The sequence below is a fragment of the Geotrypetes seraphini genome, chromosome 9 (assembly GCF_902459505.1).
Source record: "Geotrypetes seraphini chromosome 9, aGeoSer1.1, whole genome shotgun sequence".
Taxonomy (NCBI): Eukaryota; Metazoa; Chordata; class Amphibia; order Gymnophiona; family Dermophiidae; genus Geotrypetes; species Geotrypetes seraphini.
Window position 1 is genome coordinate 182,122,991 of NC_047092.1, and position 22,982 is coordinate 182,145,972.

The 22,982-nt window shown below is 44.8% G+C and overlaps 1 protein-coding gene across 4 annotated transcripts in view; it reads left to right on the plus strand.

Moving 5' to 3' along the window:
* FGF12 (fibroblast growth factor 12) overlaps positions 1-22,982 on the plus strand; it is a 424,008-nt gene that overhangs the window by 284,210 nt on the left and 116,816 nt on the right. For all 4 annotated transcript variants that reach the window (XM_033959358.1, XM_033959357.1, XM_033959359.1 and 1 more), the window contains exon 2: positions 14,285-14,395. In XM_033959358.1, coding sequence (XP_033815249.1) covers positions 14,285-14,395 — 111 coding nt within the window. The remainder of the gene's footprint in view (positions 1-14,284; positions 14,396-22,982) is intronic.

A 22,982-nucleotide genomic window follows, 5' to 3' on the forward strand; every position in this document is an offset into this window, starting at 1 on the left:
CGCCTATCAGCGGAGGTTGTCTAAGCAGTTTTATATTCAGGTACTCAAACATTTTTCCCTATATACCTGGGACAATAGAGGATTAAGGGGTCCTTTTACTAAGGCACTTGCCGATTTGGCGTGCGCAAAATGCGAACGCATCCATAGAATATAATGGGCGCTTTAGCATTTAGTGCGCTCTAATTCGGCTAGCACGCCTTAGTAAAAGAAAGGGTAAGGGACTTGCCCAGGGTTACAAGGAGCAGCGCTGGGCTTGAACCCAGTGAGAGACACCCAGATCGGTGGTGGCCCTACCCCGTCCTCATCTCTGGACCCCTTCCCCGCCCCCCCTCCTGCTACGCAGGTGCACCCCTTCCCTTCCCCCGTACCTCTTTATTGTGCCCAGCGCGAGCAGCAACCCCCAACCTGCCGCTTACGCTTCCACAGGTCCAGGAAATGATGTCAGAGGATAAGCCAGTGCGTGAGTAGCAGGTTGGGATTGCTGCTCGCGCTGGTTTCGGGGGAAGGGAAGGGGTGCGCTCGTGGGAGTGGTGGGGGGCAGATAGAAGGATGGGTGCCGGTGCTCCCACCAAGACAGCGCCGAGAGCAGACTGCCCCTTGCCCCTCCCCCTTACTATGCCACTGGGCTGTAGCTCTAACCTCTAGACCAGGGGTGGGCAAACTTTTTGACTCGTGGGCCACAATGGGTTCTTAAATTTGACAGAGGGGCCGGACCAAGAACATCTTTCTATCCCTCCCATCCCCCTGTGCAGCGGAACCCTTGCCCAGCTTCTATCCTTCCCTCCCTCCCTCCCTCCATCCCTCATGCAGCAGAACCCTTGCCCAGCTTCTATCCTTCCCTCCCTCTCTCCCTTCCATCCCTCGTGCAGCAGAACCCTTGCCCAGCTTCTATCCTTCCCTCCCTCTCTCCCTTCCATCCCTTGTGCAGCAGAACCCTTGCCCAGCTTCTATCCTTCCCTCCCTCCCCCTCCCTTCCATCCTGCATGCAGCAGAACCCTTGCCCAGCTTCTATCCTTCCCTCCCATTCCTTGTGCAGCAGAACCCTTGAGCACCCGCCACGTAGCCGAACCCCCTCTGACCCTCCATCCTTCCCTCCCATCCGAACCCCGGCCTGGGGTTCTCTCTTCGGGGCCTTCCGTGTGCCGCGTTACTGATGACATCATCAGTGATGCTGCAGAGGGAATTCCCCGATGAGAGAAGGCCACGAAACAGCCTGTTTTAGAATGCTGCTAGCCCGATGCTGCTGTGGAGGGAGGTATGTAGGGCTCCCTACATACATAGCGGGATTCGGATGGTTGGCGGGCCGTATTAAAAAACTAAACGGGCCCGCGAGCCGTAGTTTGCCCATGTATGTTCTAGACTACTCCTTAGTCTACTAAGAAAACTAGGTTAATAAGCAGGTTCATTATCTGGAGCTTTCTTTGAACAGTAAAGCTCTCTCCTTAGTAGATCAGTACAAACTGAGTTAATCCAGCCTACATTTCATTTGTGTATTAAGGAATCATCTTCCTTTACTTGTTTGCTCTTATGATAGAGGAAGTAGAACTCCTGAAAGCTAGTTTGTAATTCTGTTAGATTACATTAACCCAGAGGAAAGATCTCATCTACAGCCCGTTGGCTGACCTTTATTTCTGCATGTCCCAAGGCTACTAAGTGAACTGTGGCTTAGCAGGGAGGTTATTAAGGTGTATTATGACACCTAGACAAATTATTTACCCCTAAACAGGTGTTAAAGAGGTAATAACCTGGGTTATATTATCGTGACACATCTTAATGTGAAGAATCATGGCATACACAGTATTAAGATGCAAATACATGCAAAATATCTCAATATTATATAAACTGCAAAATGATGACATTGTTTTTCCTAGCCAGGAGTATTGGGCCACAAAGCCGCAGCCTGATGCTGTTAGCCACTTAAAAGAGTGGACCAAACTGCTAATGATCTCCAGTGCCCCCTCCCCCCACCATGAACCCCACTCCCAATGTCTTTTGACCATATGCTGCAGCTCGACTCCAAATAGTAGTACCATGAGACTACAACTAGGGGTCACTTGTGGTATTTTGAACCCAGTGCCACCAAAGGGAAGAAGTGACTGGAGATTGCTTCTGTCCAGACTCCACTAGATACCAGGAACTTTGCAAGATAGTCCCAGGGGCTGGAGGGCCATTTGGGAAAAGGGGAGAGTCTTTGGGTTGAGGGGATAATTGATAGAGGGAGTATTTGATAGAAGAGAAATTGATGGGAGGGGTGCATTGGGAGAATGGGGGTTCATCACTGGGCTGGGTATCTTCAGTTCAGCTAGTCTCTTTAAGATGTGGCTAAGAGCCCTTTGTTCCTGGGCACTGTGAACAGTGCCACTTGATAGATTAATCACAAGCTGTCTTATCCATATACTGCATTAGTGGCTAACTTGTAACCTTGAGATTCTACAGGTTAGTTACTACCATGGAAAATTAAGGTGTGGTAAGAAAAACAAACCCCAATTTTTTTTACCACATTTTAATAACTTCTCCTTTTAGTTCAGTAGTGATCAAGAGTCACCACTTGAGTTTGTGCAAAACGAGTTCATGGTGTCTTTGACCAGGAGCTTGTATTAGAGAGTTGCGAGGGGACAGAAATCCCACCCATCCCCGCCAGGATCTTCTCCGTCCCCACCCGTCCCCGTCAGGATCCTCTCCGTCCCCACCCGTCCCTGTCAGGATCCACTCTGTCCCCACCCGTCCCAGTCAGGATCCTCTCTGTCCCCGCCAGGATCCTCTGCGTCCCCACCCAACCCCGCCAGGATCTTCTCCATCCCCACCCATCCCCGCCAGGATCCTCTCCATCCCCACTAGGATCCTCTCCATCCCCACCCAACCCCGCCAGGATCTTCTCCATCCCCACCCATCCCCGCCAGGATCCTCTCCATCCCCACTAGGATCCTCCCCATCCCCACCCAACCCCGCCAGGATCTTCTCCGTCCCCACCCGTCCCCGTCAGGATCCTCTCCGTCCCCACCCGTCCCTGTCAGGATCCACTCTGTCCCCACCCGTCCCAGTCAGGATCCTCTCTGTCCCCGCCAGGATCCTCTGCGTCCCCACCCAACCCCGCCAGGATCTTCTCCATCCCCACCCATCCCCGCCAGGATCCTCTCCATCCCCACTAGGATCCTCTCCATCCCCACCCAACCCCGCCAGGATCTTCTCCGTCCCAACCCGTCCCCATCAGGATCCTCTCCGTCCCCACCCATCCCCGCAAGGAATTACCTCCATCCCCACCCGTCCCCATAAAAAGCAGCAATTACTTCTGACAGGATCATCAATTCCACAGTTTCTTTTGCGTTTGCGCTGCTGTTTTCCTTGTGAAATCTCTTTGGTGGAACCCTTTTTTTGTTTTCTGTTCAGGTAATTAACTTATAAACCCCCTCTTTTACTAAGGCTGACGTGTCCATTATATTATATGGACGAACCCTGCTTCCAAAGCCTTCCATCCCCGTGGGAGTCCCGTTGGCTAGAGGGGGGTCCCCATGGGAGTCCCGTGGGCCAGAGGGAGGTCCCCGTGGGAGTCCCGTGAGTTAGGGGGCATTCCCGCGGGACCCGCCGGATTCCCGCAATCCCCGTTCCCGTGCAAACCTCTAGGTTGTATCACTCTTAAATCACAACTTATTGGGGTCTCGGTAGTTACGCAAATCATTTATTGGGTATCGGATGAAATCAATCAGCCTTTCATCATACGCTTGGACCTTCTAGAACAGATCGGGGAAGCTTCCCTGTGCACATTACCCTTTACAAGGCCAGTTCTTAGTTCAAATAGCTGACTTTGGTTTCAAGCTGCGCCAGTCCAGCACCTTTCACGAGCTGTAATTTAACTACAGATAATAATGGCAAAACGGTGAAAGCTCAGACTATGCTAAGGAGATTGAGCCAATAAAATCAGGGGAGCCGGGCAAAGTCTTCCCTGTAGCTGAATCAGGCCTAAGATACAATAAGGACAGACAAAAGTGAACCATTTCACAGTAGGCGCTTCACGCTCTCTGATCATCAAAACATTTTTCTCTTTCTAACTGTCTCTCAGCCTCAGAGCCTACCTAAAGTGATTTGCCTGTAAGTTTAAACAGCAACGTTCTTTGAAGGTGCGGCTTTTCCTGCGGCTCCAGTAAATTAGAAATGGTTTATAGCCCGATTTGAATGTTGGTTGTTGAGTGAAAGGCAACGACAATTGCAATTGATCATGAACTGCAGATGCAAACCAAGAGAGAATTGAATAATGAAATGTGGACATTACAGACTGAAATGTTAATTGTCTTTTGTGGTTTTTAAAAACACTGAAGTAAATAGATGCTGCTGGAATGCATTGAGTGCCTGGATGTCTGTGCGAATCATTCCTAAACAGAGAGGACTTCAGAAAAAATATGTATTTATTGGACATATTCCACAGGCACTGATTAGAAAATAGCTCTTTTGGAAGAGTCATGGGGGCAATTCTGTAACTTGGTACCAAGATGTAGGTGCCAGTATAATAACCATTGGGTTTATGGAATATGGGGTTCATAATCGAAACACAAATACGTCTAAAAACCCGCCCAAATCAGCACTTGGATGACCTAAAAGACACGCCGTCCAAGTGCCGATAATCGAAACGGGTTTTTAGACATATCCAGAGACTTTTTAGGCCTCTGAATCCCGCTGTGCGCCAAGAGCAGAAAGGGGCATTTTTGGACAAGTGGTTAGGACGGGATGTAGGTGGGATGTGGGCCAAGCTAGACTTAGTCGTCCTGCAGGAATAATCGAAGGTTTGATGAGACTACTTGGACAGAACTTGTACGTTGTGACTTAGACGATCTAAAAACAGGTATAAATGCCCAAAAGTTATCCAAAGTGACCAGATAACCACTGCAGGGACAAAGTAAAGACCCAGACATATGCCCCCTGTGTTCACTGACCCCTCACACTGCCACAAAAATCAGAATAAAAAATGTACAGTACATACCTGCCTCCGGAACATCAGCACTTGGCATAGGAAAGCCTAGTAGAGCTGCACAGAGGTAGCTTAAGTAGTCTGAGGGAGGGCTAGTGAACCATAGAGAGGAGGACCCAGGCCCATAAGCCACTCTAACCACTGCTTTCATGGTGGAAAATGTGAGCCCACCAAAATCCTCCCAAACCTTACTGTACTGCCATATAGGTGCCATCTGCAGCCATAAGAGCTATTGAGGGTGTAGACAGGTGGGTATAGTGGGTTTGGGGGGGGGGGCTCACCATGACCTATAAGGAAGTTGTGGTGAGATGTTTATGTGGCACCCTTTTTGTAAAGTTCACACCTGTAAGGTGCCCCACTGCTCTGTTGCCATGTCTGGGTGGCCAGTTCATGACAAAGCTGGCCCTTCCCACTTCAAAAGCTCTTTTCTGGACGTTAATATTTGGACAAGAATGTGGTATAAAGATAGATGTACTGGCGGTCTGGACGCTCAAATGCCTGGACATACAGAGAGATGATTAAAAAAAAAAAAAAAAGTCTTTTGGACGTACTTTGCAAGAATGGACCTTTTTGAGGCTGCTGACTTTGGATAACTAGACTGCCACAGTTTTCCCGACAGGGGTCCTCTTGTTTCGCTGAGCTGAAGAGAGGTCTGCCCCGGTGGTGGGAAAGAAGATTGGACATTTTTTCATAAGATATGTGAATTTAATTCTGGGATAGCACCTTAAAGCTATTACTATTATTTTGGCTCCGTCTACCCAATTGTTACATTACATTAAATTACATTACATTAGGGATTTCTATTCCGCCATTACCTTGCGGTTCAAGGCGGCTTACAAAAGATTTATAAACAGGGTTACAATGGGAGAACAAAAGATTTGCTAGAGTGGTAGAGAGTAGATCTTTTGACATTTCTTTGATAGTTAAGAACAGGGAGGCTTAAACAGAAGATTTATAAACAACAATTGTCCTTGCTGTGATAGTAAAGGGTAGATCCTTTGTCTATTTTAGTGTTGTTGAGAGTACGTGAGGTTAGGGCTGTTTCAGGAATTTCTTGAAAAGTATAGTTTTTAGTTCTTTTCTGAATGTCTTGTAGTCTGGGGTGGACATCAGAAGGTTGGAGATCTGGTTGTCCAGTCTTGCTGCTTGAGTGGCTAGGAGGCCTTCGTGTAGTTTTGATCGTTTTACTTCTTTGATCGGGGGGGGGGGGGGGGAATGAATGGGGAGTGTGTTTGCTGGGATGAGGCGGTTGTTCAGGTAGGACGGGCTGTCTCCGTTAAGAGTTTTAAATAACATGCAGTAGAATTTGAATTGTATTCTTTCTTGGACTGGTAGCCAATTGTTGCATCATTCTTCAAGTGTATGATTGTGGACTCCTTATGGTACCTCACACAAGCTAAGAATAATATCTATGAAGACTGAGTATGATTTCTTTTTGATGTGTGGAGTTTTTTCACAAACCCATGAAGATCTGAGTTCTTAAAGGGCACCTTGTGGGTCTGTTTTTCTCCAAATTGTCTTTTATTATTTATCAAGTCTTAGTTTTGCATGTGTGATTGGTGTCCCAATTATACTTAATAACAGCACGTTTCATTATTTTGTTTAGTCAGTGTTGCACGGCTGTTGCCACTTAGATTTTTAGTGCAATCATTTATAACATGTCAGTGACCCAAGTTGGCATTCAAAACATGCAATTGATAGTGTTTTAAAAGTTGCCCTTGTTTCTTGGTGACATGCCCATGGTCACTGGTCCCTCTGACCTCAGCAGGAGTCCTCCAACTGCTTGAGGACCAGGTTTCATCTTTCTTAAGAACGTAAGAATTGCCATACTGGGTCAGATTAAGAGTGAGGCCCATCTAGTCCAGTATCCTGTATGCAACAGTGGCCAATCCAGGTCCAAAAAGTATCAAGATTCCCTGCTACCTATCCTGGGGATAAGCAGTGGTTGTACCCAAGTCCAACGTAATGGTTCATAGATTTTTCCTCCTCCAGGAATGTGTCCAAACCTTAGCCTAGTGTTGATTTCACAGAATAGCCCCAGAGAGTACTTGGCTTCCCTTTGTAGATTCCGGAGAAACCTGCATTTGGTCCTAAGTTTTGCTTTCTTGTCACTCAAAAGCTTCTTCCTGTTGGTTTTGACCTCATCCTCTTTGAAACAGTGCTGGATTCTGGCACCAAGAGCCTTCATTTATGACCATCCAGGACTTTTTCTCTGTTTTATACAGTATGTGCCCCCATCAACCCCAGTGTATGTAGTTCGGTCATTCCATTGATGGTCCTGGACCGTGGGCCATATACTATGGATTCTTCATAAACCCTGCAAACAGAGAACTTGAATCTAGCCTGCAGATGTGTGGACTCTGCTTCCCTCCATATTCAAGGGGAGTCTGTGACCACTGCTTCCATGATATCCCTGCCCCCATGTGACCCAGGGAGCAGAGGACCTCAGGGACTGAATGAGAGACCTTCCAATGCCACTGAGCCAGGCAAAGAGGCACTTTTGCTAAAGACCTCTTCAGCTCCTATAGTATTTCTCTTGTATGAGGTTCTCTCTCATTCTCGGTATCGATACAGCAGGACTAGATATGTGTAAACCTGCTCCGTAGTGCTTATATCTAGATTTAATCTTGTACCCTGGCCTTTCAGTCATGTAGGCTTATAACAAATGGAAATACAATTTCATACATACAAATTAAAGAATGACACGGGGACAAATTTGTCCCTATCCCTGCAGGAACTCAATTTTTCTGTCCCCCTCGAGTTAAGTCCCTGTCCCTGCCCCATTCCTGTAAGCTCTGCCTTACCCTCACAAGCCTCGGACACTTATGATGTTAAAGTGTTTGAGGCTTGTGCAGATGAGGACGGAGCTTGCAGGAATGTGGCAGGGACAGCAAAAGAACTAGCGGGGATGGGATGGGAAAATGAGTTCCCGCGGGGAAGGGGAAAAATTTGTCCCCCTGTCATTCTCTAATATGAATGTCAAAAATCAGAAAAGGAATTTCATGAACACCACAGAAACTGGCTTAAAATAGCAAGGCTATCCCAAAATGCTGGATTTTTAGGCAGGATTTGGGTGGATTGTTTTAACTGAGCAAATGGTTTCTGCCTTTTAAAAATCTACATGGAAAACCCCCCCCCCCCCCCCAGGAGGCAGATGAGTGGGTGGGAAAAACAAAACCGACACAGAGGAGTGATCACTGGTGAGCCTCAGAGCTGTCACCCCCTGGGTTGAAGAAGGCAGCTAAGTGCCGCCCCACTGCCGCTGAATAACTGTCGACGAAAGGGCTGTTCCCACCCCTCTCAGTTTTAGGCCTTGGGGATGTCAGCTGAAATGGGTCCACCTGCAGGTGACTGTGCGAGATCTGAACTGTCTGATGCGTTTAGTTTTTAATTTAGTAAACACCCCCCAAACCCTTTTACTAAACCGCGATAGCGGTTTTTAGCGCAGGGAGCTGCGCTGCTCCTGACATTCATAGAGTAAAGAAAAAGGTGTATGTGTGTCTGTGTGTGTGTGTGTGGGGGGGGTAATTTCTTGGAGTTAAAATCCAATCTTTTAGTTATTAAACTAAATAAATCAAAATTTACCCTGACACATAATGAAACCAAATAGTCCAACCAAACCTCTCCCCCCAACTACCCTTCCACCATCCTCGGTAAAAATCCTATAGTCCTACATCCATCACAACCTACTAGCTTAGTTTAGTCTTTTTTGCCTCTGGCATCAACCATCATTAAATTGAGAAAAACCTAAATCTGCCTATGTTACAATGAGTACCTGCCCTCAAGAGTTTACAGTCTGAGCGAGTACCTGAGGTAATGGGTGATAAAGCAGTCCACTTAAGGCTACAGGGGATGTGAGTGGCAGGAGCAGAATTTGAATGCAGATCTGGTTTCCAGCCCATTTTTCTTCCTCGGGCCCTGTGAGACGGTTAATTTACAATTTGTCTTTAGATTATTCTAAAAGACGACTTAGCAATAATTTTATTTTCTCAAAGAACAACTTTAAAATAAAACAGACTTCAGTGGTTCCAAAGAGGGGGCTCTGTCTGAATAGAGCAGAAGCAGCCCTGGGAACTAATTATCTGTAGTAAAGAGCTGTTGTAGATTGAGTTTTGCTCTTGGAGTTTTTTTCAAAGGGATTCATTAAAATGGAAAATACCTCGGAGAGACAAGGAGGAGGTTAGGAACATCTGTCATTCGATTTCACTCAACGATAAATGGCTTGTCTTGAAGTTTTATAGCAAATAGGGAGTTACAGTATCCAAACTAGATGAAATGTTCCCAAATACGCGAGCCGAGCACTGAAATATTTGTGGGCGGAGTGATCATGCTTCCATACCACGTGTATGAGACTATTCTATAAGATGGGTTCTTGGATCACTTGTAGAATATGAAGGATTACTTAATGGGTTTTGTTTCTGAAAGTTGGCACTAAGGAGTAGAGAATCACTTGGGGACAAATTTTTCCCCATATCATCCCCATGAGTTTTGTCACTGTCCCTGCCTCATTCCTGTAAGCTCTGTCTTAACCGCAGAAGCCTTGGACACTTATGATTTTAAAGTGTTTGAGGCTTATACAGATGGCATTATGACATCACAATCTGAGCTCTAGAATGTTGCTACATAGGATTTTAAAGTGTTTGAGGCTTTTGCGGATGAGGACGGAGCTCAGGCATTGGTGGAATGAGGCATTATGACATCACAATCTCAGCTCTAGAATGTTGCTACTTAGGATTTTAAAGTGTTTGAGGCTTGTGCGGATGAGGACGGAGCTCAGGCATTGGTGGAATGAGGCATTATGACATCACAATCTCAGCTCTAGAATGTTGCTACTTAGGATCTTAAAGTGTTTGAGGCTTGTGCGGATGAGGACGGAGCTCAGGCATTGGTGGAATGAGGCATTATGACATCACAATCTGAGCTCTAGAATGTTGCTACTTAGGATTTTAAAGTGTTTGAGGCTTGTGCGGATGAGGACGGAGCTCAGGCATTGGTGGAATGAGGCATTATGACATCACAATCTCAGCTCTAGAATGTTGCTACTTAGGATTGTGAAGTGTTTGAGGCTTGTGCAGAAAGAAGACGCAGGACCCTGCCCTGTTCTGCCCTGGGACCACCACGTTCTGCCCCCAGATCTGCCCCGTTCTGCCCCTAGCCCCCACCCAAACCTCGTCTCTTCGAGCCGGGGCTGATGCACTCCAACCCCAGCCCTGCTCTCATCAGCTTTTTAAAATCCGGACAAAGTGCTGGGTTTTGAAAAGTTGCCCGGACATGTCTGGAGAAATCCAGACATCTAGTAACCCTAATTATGGTGGCAGGAGCTATATTGGCCCCTGTGGTTTTAGGAGAATGCTGACCTTTTGCTTGGATGCTGTAAACCCCTGTAGTTTTTGTTTGTCTAGTGGGGGGCTGCATTTGAAAATAGGGCTCCCCTTCTCCCCCTATAACAAGGGAAAAATATCTTTATTGAATAAAGGTAGTAGGAAACTGATTTATGCCCCCTTTTATCAAGATATATAAGGTTTTTTGTTTTTTTATCGTAGACCGCTGCAGTAAAAACTCTGATGCTCAAAGAATTCCTATGAGCATCAGAGCTTTTACCTTAGTGATCTGTGATTAAAAAAATAAAAACAAAAAAAACAACAAACCTTTACACAGTTTGATAAAAGGGGGCCTTAATTAGCTCCGATCATGATGCCATGTTTGCCGTGGCCATATCAGCCATTTTTTACCTGTTATACCATGTGATCCATGTATGCTGTGCATTTTTTTTTTGTGGACATAAGAACATAAGAATAGCCTTGGTGGGTCAGACTAAAGGGCCATCAAGCCCAGTAGCCCGTTTTCACGGTGGCCAATCCAGGTCCCTAGTACCTGGCCAAAACCCAAGGAGTAGCAACATTCCATGCTACCGATCCAAGGCAAGCAGTGGCTTCCCACATGTCTTTCTCAATAACAGACTATGGACTTTTCCTCCAGGAACTTGTCCAAACCTTTCTTAAAACCAGCTACGCTGTCCGCTCTTACCACAACTTCTGGCAACACGTTCCAGAGCTTAACTATTCTCTGAGTGAAAAAATATTTCCTCCTATTGGTTTTAAAAGTATTTCCCTGTAACTTCATCGAGTGTCCCCTAGTCTGTGTAATTTTTGACGGAGTGAAAAATTGATCTACTTGTACCCGTTCTACACCGCTCAGGATTTTGTAGACTTCAATCCTATCTCCCCTCAGCCGTCTCTTTTCCAAGCTGAAGAGCCCTAACTCTTTCCTCATGCGAGAGGAGTTCCATCCCCTTTGTCATTTTGGGCGAGAAGAGCAGTAATGGCTCGATCTCGTGTGTTTTGCTTTAATTGTGAGACCTGTTTTGGGCGTTGCTCTCTCACACACGTGCTGGTGTATCCACTCTCTCTGACTTCATCTGAACGATGCCGTTGCAGCTCTCCATGACAGTAAATTGCCACCATAGGGGTCATAGTAAAGGGGGTTGCCTCTCTTTGCTCCTTTGAAGGTGACCTACAGAATTTTGTTGCTGTAGGGAAGATGTTGGAGGAAGAAGACGATGTTCTTTTATTGGGGTTATAATGGGAGCCTCATTGCTTTGGGTACTTAGGTAGTTGTGGGCTGAGATTTTGTGATTTATTGTTTTGCATTTTAGCTCAGGTTGACTTCCGTGATGATAATGATGGTGAAGGTTTTTGCACATTTTAGAGAACGTTCCGTTGTTTTAACATAACATAACTTTGTTCTTCTATACCGCCGACTTCTAGGCGGTTTAAACAGAAGAGAAACTGGACAACCAGCGAAGTACAAAGTATTGAGAGTAAAAGTACAACATATTACCTGAGGCTCCTTTTACAAAGGTGCGCTAGCGTTTTTAGTGCACGCTATAGCGTGCATTACCCGAAAAACTACCGCCTGCTCAAGAGGAGGCGGTAGCGGCTAATGCGCGTGGCATTTTAGCATGCGCTATTCTGCGCGTTAAGGCCCTAACGCACCTTTGTAAAAGGAGCCCCTAAAGTATAGACAGTATAAAATTTTTGGTATGAATAAAACTTCAGTTAAGAAATGAATTTCTCAAATAGTACAGTCTTAATCCCTTTTCGAAATGCGCTGTAAGATTGCATGGTTCCGCTAATATGATTGCCCAACCAGGACGCTGAAACCGTGGATTGAAGACAAAGTTTTATTTTATTTTTCTTTCCAGCTTATGATTTATCTTTAATCTTATCTATTGTTTTGCCTTTTGTCTTTGTTTTGTTCTATTTCTATCATTTAAATTTCTCCAGAATTCTACTGTTCAACGGCTCCCCCTTCTGCTTCTATTCCTTTCTCTCCTCTCTTCTACCTTCCAAAGTATTTAGATCAATGCTGTCTTGTTAAAATGTTTCTTTTATTTTTATTTTTCCTCTAACTCTACTTTTCACTTCTCTATTACCCTCCAGGTACTTTAGTTAGATTGTGAGCCTTCGGGACAGTAAGGGAATTTTTCAAGTACCTTTCTTATTTCTAATCTTAATGTATATTTTCTGTAAACCGCTTAGAACCTAACGGATGTAGCGGTATATAAGAAATAAATTACATTACATTTGTTTACTTGCTTGGATGGGTAGGGGGCACTCACAGCGGATTGAGCCCTTAAGTATCTTTCAAAAGTGATTAAATGACAGTAGGTAGAGGTTAGGGAAGAGCGGGCCCTTGTCCTGCATTTGGGGGTCTCAGATTACAATAAAGTGTTTAGCCCCTCTCTCACTTTCCCACGGCAGTTGTGTCCATATTCATTTGCACAGATATCTCTCACATATTATTTCTCTGTTCCTCAGCTATTGCTTATCATTTTCTCTTATATATCCCGAGACAGAAAGCTGTGTGGCCTTGGTTATATCCTTAAGACACCACCCGAGTAACACGATGGCATGTACAGAGCAGATGATCAATTGAGTCTGTCCAGTTCGCTTCCTCGCTTGTTCTCAGTGCCTTTTCCCCTCCCCCCATGCTCTCTGCCAGTCTCCATGATTAGGACAGAAATGGTGGGCAGGGTTGGGAGGAGGCTGAGAGGTCAGGTGGGGGAGATGACAAATGGAACAACAGACAGCTGATGTGCACAGCTGTACTGGATTACGGCATAAGAATTAGTTATTTATTTATTTATTCAATTTTCTATGCCGTTCTCCCAGGGGAGCGCAGAACGGTTTACATGAATAAATTCATGTACTCAAGCATTTTTCCCTGTCTGTCCCAGGGTCTCACAATCTATCTAATGTACTTGGGGAAATGGGGGGATTAAGTGATTTGCCCAGGGTCACAAGGAGCAGCGGGGGTTTGAACCCACAACCTCAGGGTGCTGAGGCTGTAGCTTTAACCACTGCGCCACTCTAGAAATCAAAATGTATTAGAAGAGACCCCAGTAAAGGACAATCAAGCCATTGTGACATCACTGATGAGGTTGGCTCTTATTGGTGGAATGAGGCATTGTGACATCACAGTATCAGCTCTGGTTACCAGAAACTATTCAATTTTCTATACTGTTCTCCCAGGGGAGCTCAGAATGGTTTACATGAGTTTATACAGGTACTCAAGTATTTTTCCCTGTCTGTCCTGGTGGGATCACAATTCATCTAATGTACCTGGGACAATGGAGGGGGGGGGGATTAAGAGACTTGCCCAGGGTCACAAGGAGTAGCGTGGGTTTGAACCCAGAACCTCAGGGTGCTGAGGCTGTAGCTTTAACCACTCTAGAAATCAAAATGTATTAGAAGTGAGCCAAGTAAAGGACAATCAAGCCATTGTGACATCACTGATGAGGTTGGCTCCTATTGGTGGAATGAGGCATTGTGACATCACAGGATCAGCTCTGGTTACCAGAAACCTTTCATCCTATTTATTCAATTTTCTATGCCGTTCTCCCAGGGGAGCTCAGAATGGTTTACTTGAATTTATTCAGGTACTCAAGCATTTTTCCCTGTCTGTCCCAGCAGGCTCAAAATCTATCTAATGTACTTGGGGAAAAGGAGGGATTAAGTGACTTGCCCAGGGTCACAAGGAGCAACGTGGGTTTGAACCCACAACCTCAGGGGGCTGAGGCCATAGCTGTAACCACAGTGCCACACTTTCCCTGAATGCATCATCTTGTCTGTCCTGCCAGCAAAAATGAGCTTTTCATAGTGTTTGCGTTGCAGTCAGGCAGCATTCTGCTCCAGCTCCTACGGAATAGCGTTCCTCACCTATTGAAATGAGCCTCTGTTTTCTCCCTCACAGCTGACTATGGCAAAGAATGTTTGGCCTTTAATGTTTGACGGGATGATTTTTTGCCATTTTGTTTTCTAGAACCCCAGCTGAAAGGAATTGTGACCAGGTTATTCAGCCATCAGGACTACTTCCTGCAGATGCAACCAGATGGTACGATTGACGGGACCAAGGATGAGAACAGCGATTACAGTAAGGAGAATTCATCTTTGTTGCTTGTTGTGTCATAATTGGTGGCATGGGTTACCCAAAGGTCCTAAATAAATTTGGGCTGGGTCTGCTGCTCTTTGCATGCCCATTTCTAAACTGTTCTCAGCCCACCATACCATAGCGTCTAAAAATTTCCTTTCCAACAGTCTGTGAAATAAACACGAACCGCTTTTAAGACGCGAACCCTATTCCTGGTGTTTTATCCTCCCCCACTCTTCCCTTTAATTAATTTGTTTTTAATGATGTCATTATTAACTTTCCCCTCCCCCTTTACCCTCAAGCTCATGTTCGTATTTGTAATTTGTCTATTTAATGTTCACATTCCCCCCCCCCAACACACAAAAATTAATTTTAGCCTTTCATTTTTAGCATTGTAAACCGGCCAGGTGCACGTCGATGGTCGGTATATTAAAATTAATTCAACTTGAAACTTGAATAACGTGGAGCCATGAAACTTGCGAGTTATTCTACACTTTTCATAACACTGAAACGGAAAGTGTCGAGAAAAGTGTGGAATAGCTTCTAAGTTTCATGGCTCCACATCATTCTCTTCTTGGGTGGGCTGAGAACTTTTCAGCAGCCCCTTGTACGAAATCTCAGTGGTTCAATCCTTAATGAATATCCACTGTGTAACATAGAAACATAGAAACATAGAAGATGACGGCAGAAAAGGGCTATAGCCCATCAAGTCTGCCCACCCTACTACTGTCCCTTCCTCTTAAGTCTATACCTAGTGACTATGTCCAAATGTTCTGAAAAACTTTGATAGCATTGGGTGTGAACTTGTTTGAGAAGTGCTCTTCTGGCATGGATGCATCTCCTTCTCCTTTCTGGTCTGTATCTTAGAACATAAGAACATAAGCAATGCCTCTGCTGGGTCAGACCTGAGGTCCATCATGCCCAGCAGTCCGCTCACGCGGCGGCCCAACAGGTCCAGGACCTGTGCAGAAATCCTCTATTTATACCCTTCTATCCTCTTTTCCAGCAGGAAACTGTCCAATCCTTTTTTAAATCCCAGTACCGTACTCTGCCCTATTACATTCTCTGGAAGCGCATTCCAAGTGTCCACCACACGTTGGGTAAAGAAGAACTTCCTGGCATTTGTTTTGAATCTGTCCCCTTTCAACTTTTCCGAATACCCTCTTGTTCTCTTATTTTTCGAAAGTTTGAAAAATCTGTCCCTCTATACTCTCTCTATGCCCTTCATGATCTTGTAAGTCTCTATCATATCCCCTCTAAGTCTTCTCTTCTCCAGGGAAAAGAGACCCAGTTTCTCCAAACTTTCTCTTTCTCTCTCTCTCTCTCTCTCTTTCTGTCTCTCTCCCTTTCTCTCTGTCTCCCTTTCTCGCTCTCTGTTTCTCTCTGTCTCCCTTTCTCGCTCTCTTTATATCCCTCTCTACTCTCTCTATGCCCTTCATGATCTTATAAGTCTCTATCATATCCCCTCTAAGTCTCCTCTTCTCCAGGGAAAAGAGACCCAGTTTCTCCAATCTCTCAGCGTATGGAAGGTTTTCCATCCCTTTTATCAGACGTGTCGCTCTCCTCTGAACCCTCTCGAGTAACGCCATATCCTTCTTAAGGTACGGCGACCAATATTGGACGCAGTATTCCAGATGCGGGCGCACCATCGCCCGATACAACGGCAGGATAACTTCTCTCGTCCTTCTTGATTATACCTAGCATTCTATTTGCTTTCTTAGCGGCCGCTGCGCACTGTGCCGTCGGCTTCATTGACCTGTCCACCATTACCCCTAAGTCACTTTCCTGGGTACTCTCATTCAATAACATCCCTCCCATCGTATAGTTGTACCTCAGGTTTCTGCTTCCCACATGCAGTACTTTACATTTCTCAACGTTGAACTTCATCTGCCATCTCGTCGCCCATTCCCCTAGTTTGTTCAGGTCCCTTTGCAATTCTTCGCAGTCCTCTTTAGTCCGAGCTCCCCTGAATAGTTTGGTGTCGTATGCAAATTTTATGATCTCACACGTCGTCCCTATTTCTAGATCATTTATGAATATATTAAATAGTAGTGGCCCGAGCACCGAGCCCTGCGGAACACCACTCGTGACCTTCTTCCAGTCCGAGTAGTGGCCCTTCACCCCTACCCTCTGTTTCCTACCTGCCAACCAGTTTCTGATCCGTCTTGCTTTTTTTTTTTTTTTTTTTGCTTAACCCCAGATTTGGAAATAACCTTTTTCATCAAGTTGATCTTTTGCAAACACAGGGCACAGTCACCTAACTGCATCACTAGAAATGTTTAAGAGATCTGTGCAATCCAGTAATCAAAAGAGCCTCAAAATATCAGAGGAGGTTGGATAAATAGTTAATTAGAAAAAACTGCTCTTAGATTCCCAGCTCACAGCGCACAGTCAGTAATAAAGCGAACATGCTATTCTTGTTTTAACAATCAACACTTTTTTTGATTAGTTGGGTGAAAAATCATTTCCTGGGGAAACTTTTTGATAAATCTTAGCGTCTCCACCAGGGTTTTTCCCACAACGACACGTGTACCCAAAGGCACACCGTAAGAACGACCTAAAAACATCATAAATATTCACGAACAAGTGTGTATCTTTTTTAATAACTACGGTGCTATGAAAGTGGGAAACTTTTAAGATTAAATATTGCTTATACCCTACTTAAAATGGACCATAAAAAATCCACAATAATTGCGATATCCATGAAAGGAAGAAATGCTGATCTGTGTGAGCACGCAGCTGCTTGTCTCTCTTGAAGGGGTGCCGTGGCTGATTGCCCTACGGAGTACCCCGTTCCATGTCCTTCTTCAGGGGCAAACTCAGGGGCAGAACCCACTGCTGCTAATCCTTCGTGCTCCCAGCATCTTATGGCGTGTGCAGGAAATAAGCCGTTTTAAAGTTAATGCTGCATCTCCAGTAGACAGGCATAAAAACAGGTTATTGGGTATAATGACTGGGGCAGCCATCCAGATGATTACGAAAAACTGGAAGAATTGTGACCGCTTAAATTTCACTCTTTGGTGGAATTCGATGTGTTTGTGTTATCGTTAGGAGAAAACGATGTCTGAACAAAGAGGTAATATTAAGTGGTTTAATCTGACGTGGGGGTCCATTGACCAATTTTATTGATTCTAATTGAATGGTTTTTCCCTTTACTTTTTTACATCCAGGGAAGGGGGGTGGGTGGGAGGGAGAAGGATAATGTATAGGGACTGGTTTATTTATGAGTTGTTAGTACTATTGTATGGGTATCTTGAATATATTGAAATCAGGGGGGGAGGGGTGAAAATTATTCTTATGTATTTCACTGATTTTCACTGTTTTTTCAAGCAACTTGTTATGCAGTTTTTAGAACGAAAATGAATAAAGATATATAAAAAAAATAAAGCTAATGCCAGAAGACCGTCAGGAAACCACATTCCCTATATACAAGGTGCTACATGATGTCATCACCTGGCAACGCACTGACAGCCTATGTCTATCTGAATGAACCAGCTGTTAGCCACTCCACTGAATCATTCATACCGCGTGTTACATGATCATGAACTAACATGTGGCCACTGTGTAGGCACTTTTGGTTGAGTAGGGCTTTCTGGATTACTGCTAGAAAAAAGGGACAAAAATGAAAAATATGAAATTTCCCAGAACTTTCAGGAAGCTTTTCAAGAACTCATATAACAGGCTGCACTTCAGATCAGGAGCGCAAATTATGATATTTATACCCGTCTATTTCTGTGCTGGAAAATGAAGTGAAGCTGGTTGAAAGCTTTCAAGGGGGGAATGAGGCAAGTGACAGGTTTATTGTGTAGAAATGGTGGGGTAAACGGAGGGAGAGAGGTGATCAAACTCGCCTCATTGACTTCCTGCCCTAGGTTCACTGACTTCTCTTCATATTTGCAATCAGGAAGGATTTCTTTTTCAGGTAGCTTTTGGGCATTTGAAACAAAGTTGGCCTTTATGGGTCTTCAGGCCTTTCAACCTCTGATTTCAGATGACGATGAAAATAAAATACCTCCCCTCTCCTCTCTCTTCCTCTTCCTCTCTCTTGTCTAAAGGAGGAAGGCAGTCAGCACAGGGCTCTCGGTATCTGTATGCGCCAGTGGCATAGCCAGACCCACTATTTTGGGTGGGGCCCTTAATATGTATGGGCCCTTCTGCCCCCACACCTCATAGTTCACAATTTCCTCTGCCCTTCCCAACCCCCACCCCTGGGGTGCCCACAAAAACACTCCTTGATTTTAAATGGTTACAAAGCCAAATCTTCTTTCACCTTTGAGGCTACACTTTCATCAACTCATAAGGTTTCATATGGTATCTGTTGATGGGCGCCCCACCTGTTACTCGGAAAACATCGATGCGATAATCGAGCTCAGACCAGACTCTCCGAAGCATATCCAGTGCGATCGCGTTTATAGCTTCAGTGATGTGTTCCTGCAGATCATCCATAGTTGCGGGTAGTGGAGGTTCGTACACTCTGTCTTTCACGTACCCCCAAAGGAAAAAGTCACAAACACTAATGTCCGATGATCTCGGGGCCCACTTTAGGAACACCTGGTCATTTTGTCGCATTGTATTATCAGAAGGTTGTAACTTCTGCACTAATTGCAGCTTCTAAAGGTGAAAGTGCAAGCGATTGTGTAAGATCTTGCTAACCGTGCTTTTTGGGACTTGTATTTGCTGTTATCTCATTTATAAACATATTCCAATAGGTTTTGATTCTGGAACCATTTAAAATCAAGGAGTGTTTTTGTGGGCACCATGTATAAAGTACAGGTGTTTTTTTTAACCCTTTCCAAGTTTCCAAGTTTATTAAATAGTTTGATTTATCGCCTATTCAAAATTCTAGGCGATGTACAAATAGTTCAAAAATTGAGGTAACATATCATTCAGACATACAATAATTTGGGTAAAAAAAGTAAACTTATTTAAACAGATATTAATACATTTAGGTGAGATATTTCTGCCCCTGGTCCCAACATGTCTGCGTCTCTCTACCCACCTCCACTGGCATCCTGACAACTCCTTCTTGCTCTGAACCTGACTGCCGTCCCTCCTCAGTGTGCCTCCAAGGAGTCGCTGACAGCAGCAACGATTCATATGTGCTGCCTGCACTGGTCCCACCGGCGTCTCGCTGTTCTGTCCCTGCCATTCAAAATACTGTTAGTTGCTTCTTAAAAAACTTGCATTGTGCCTGTTCTTGCTGTGTTTACGTGTGAGATGTAGGCAATCTATGAATAAGTGCTTGGAAATTCTTTTTCAATCAGGCTGTGGATACCCAATACAATCGGGACAGTTCTCTGAAAACATATTTAAAGGATCACTGTCAACTGAGAGAATTTCCCATTTGAAAGTAGAGAATGACACAGGGACAAATTTTTCCCTGTCCCATCCACGCAAGTTCTTTTCTTGTCCCTGCCCCATTCCTGCGAGCTCCGTCCTCATCCGCACAAGCCTCAAACGCTTTAAAATCATAAGTAGCAACATTCAAGAGCTGAGATTGTGATGTCATAATGCCTCATTCCACCAATGCCTAAGCTCCGTCCTCACCTGCACAAGCCTCAAACACTTTAAAATCATAAGTAGCAACATTCTAGAGCTCAGATTGTGATGTCATAATGCCTCATCCCACCAATGCCTAAGCTCCGTCCTCATCCGCAGAAGCCTCAAACGCTTTAAAATCCTAAGTAGCAACATTCTAGAGCTGAGATTGTGATGTCATAATGCCTCATTCCACCAATGCCTAAGCTCCGCCCTCATCTGCACAAGCCTCAAACACTTTAAAATCATAAGTAGCAACATTCTAGAGCTCAGATTGTGATGTCATAAGGCCTCATTCCACCAAAGCCTGAGCTCCGTCCTCATCTGCACAAGCCTCAAACGCTTTAAAATCCTAAGTAGCAACATTCTAGAGCTGAGATTGTGATGTCATAATGCCTCATTCCAGCAATGCCTAAGCTCCGTCCTCACCTGCACAAGCCTCAAACACTTTAAAATCATAAGTAGCAACATTCTAGAGCTCAGATTGTGATGTCATAATGCCTCACTCCACCAATGCCTAAGCTCCGTCCTCATCCGCAGAAGCCTCAAACGCTTTAAAACCCTAAGTAGCAACATTCTAGAGCTGAGATTGTGATGTCATAATGCCTCATTCCACCAATGCCTAAGCTATGTCCTCATCTGCACAAGCCTCAAACACTTTAAAATCATAGGTAGCAACATTCTAGAGCTCATATTGTGATGTCATAATGCCTCATTCCACCAATGCCTAAGCTCCGTCCTCACCTGCACAAGCCTCAAACACTTTAAAATCATAAGTAGCAACATTCTAGAGCTCAGATTGTGATGTCATAATGCCTCATCCCACCAATGCCTAAGCTCCGTCCTCATCCGCAGAAGCCTCAAATGCTTTAAAATCCTAAGTAGCAACATTCTAGAGCTCAGATTGTGATGTCATAAGGCCTCATTCCACCAATGCCTAAGCTCTGTCCTCATCTGCACAAGCCTCAAACACTTTAAAATCATAGGTAGCAACATTCTAGAGCTCAGATTGTGATGTCATAATGCCTCATTCCACCAATGCCTAAGCTCCATCCTCATCTGCACAAGCCTCAAACACTTTAAAATCCTAAGTAGCAACATTCTAGAGCTCAGATTGTGATGTCATAAGGCCTCATTCCACCAATGGCTGAGCTCCGTCCTCATCTGCACAAGCCTCAAACGCTTTAAAATCCTAAGTAGCAACATTCTAGAGCTGAGATTGTGATGTCATAATGCCTCTTTCCACCAATGCCTGAGCTCCGTCCTCATCTGCACAAGCCTCAAACGCTTTAAAATCATAAGTAACAACATTCTAGAGCTCAGATTGTGATGTCATCATGCCTCATTCCACCAATGCCTAAGCTCCGTCCTCACCTGCACAAGCCTCAAACACTTTAAAATCATAAGTAGCAACATTCTAGAGCTCAGATTGTGATGTCATCATGCCTCATCCCACCAATGCCTAAGCTCCGTCCTCATCCGCACAAGCCTCAAACGCTTTAAAATCCTAAGTAGCAACATTCTAGAGCTCAGATTGTGATGTCATAATGCCTCATTCCACCAATGCCTAAGCTCTGTCCTCATCTGCACAAGCCTCAAACACTTTAACATCCTAAGTAGTAACATTCTAGAGCTGAGATTGTGATGTCATAAGGCCTCATTCCACCAATGCCTGAGCTCCGTCCTCATCTGCACAAGCCTCAAACACTTTAAAATCATAGGTAGCAACATTCTAGAACTCAGATTGTTATGTCATAATGCCTCATTCCACCAATGCCTAAGCTCCATCCTCATCTGCACAAGCCTCAAACACTTTAAAATCATAGGTAGCAACATTCTAGAGCTCAGATTGTGATGTCATAATGCATCATTCCCCCAATGCCTAAGCTCCGCCCTCATCTGCACAAGCCTCAAACACTTTAAAATCCTAAGTAGCAACATTCTAGAGCTCAGATTGTGATGTCATAATGCCCATTCCACCAATGCCTAAGCTCCGCCCTCATCTGCACAAGCCTCAAACACTTTAAAATCATAAGTAGCAACATTCTAGAGCTGAGATTGTGATGTCATAATGCCTCATTCCACCAATGCCTAAGCTCCGTCCTCACCCGCACAAGCCTCAAACACTTTAAAATCATAAGTAGCAACATTCTAGAGCTCAGATTGTGATGTCATAATGCCTCATCCCACCAATGCCTAAGTTCCGTCCTCATCCGCACAAGCCTCAAACGCTTTAAAATCCTAAGTAGCAACATTCTAGAGCTGAGATTGTGATGTCATAATGCCTCATTCCACCAATGCCTAAGCTCCGTCCTCACCTGCACAAGCCTCAAACACTTTAAAATCATAAGTAGCAACATTCTAGAGCTCAGATTGTGATGTCATAATGCCTCATCCCACCAATGCCTAAGCTCTGTCCTCATCTGCACAAGCCTCAAACACTTTAAAATCATAGGTAGCAACATTCTAGAGCTGAGATTGTGATGTCATAATGCCTCATTCCACCAATGCCTAAGCTCCGTCCTCACCTGCACAAGCCTCAAACACTTTAAAATCATAAGTAGCAACATTCTAGAGCTGAGATTGTGATGTCATAATGCCTCATTCCACCAATGCCTAAGCTCCGTCCTCACCCGCACAAGCCTCAAACACTTTAAAATCATAAGTAGCAACATTCTAGAGCTCAGATTGTGATGTCATAATGCCTCATCCCACCAATGCCTAAGTTCCGTCCTCATCCGCACAAGCCTCAAACGCTTTAAAATCCTAAGTAGCAACATTCTAGAGCTGAGATTGTGATGTCATAATGCCTCATTCCACCAATGCCTAAGCTCCGTCCTCACCTGCACAAGCCTCAAACACTTTAAAATCATAAGTAGCAACATTCTAGAGCTCAGATTGTGATGTCATAATGCCTCATCCCACCAATGCCTAAGCTCTGTCCTCATCTGCACAAGCCTCAAACACTTTAAAATCATAGGTAGCAACATTCTAGAGGTGAGATTGTGATGTCATAATGCCTCATTCCACCAATGCCTAAGCTCCGTCCTCA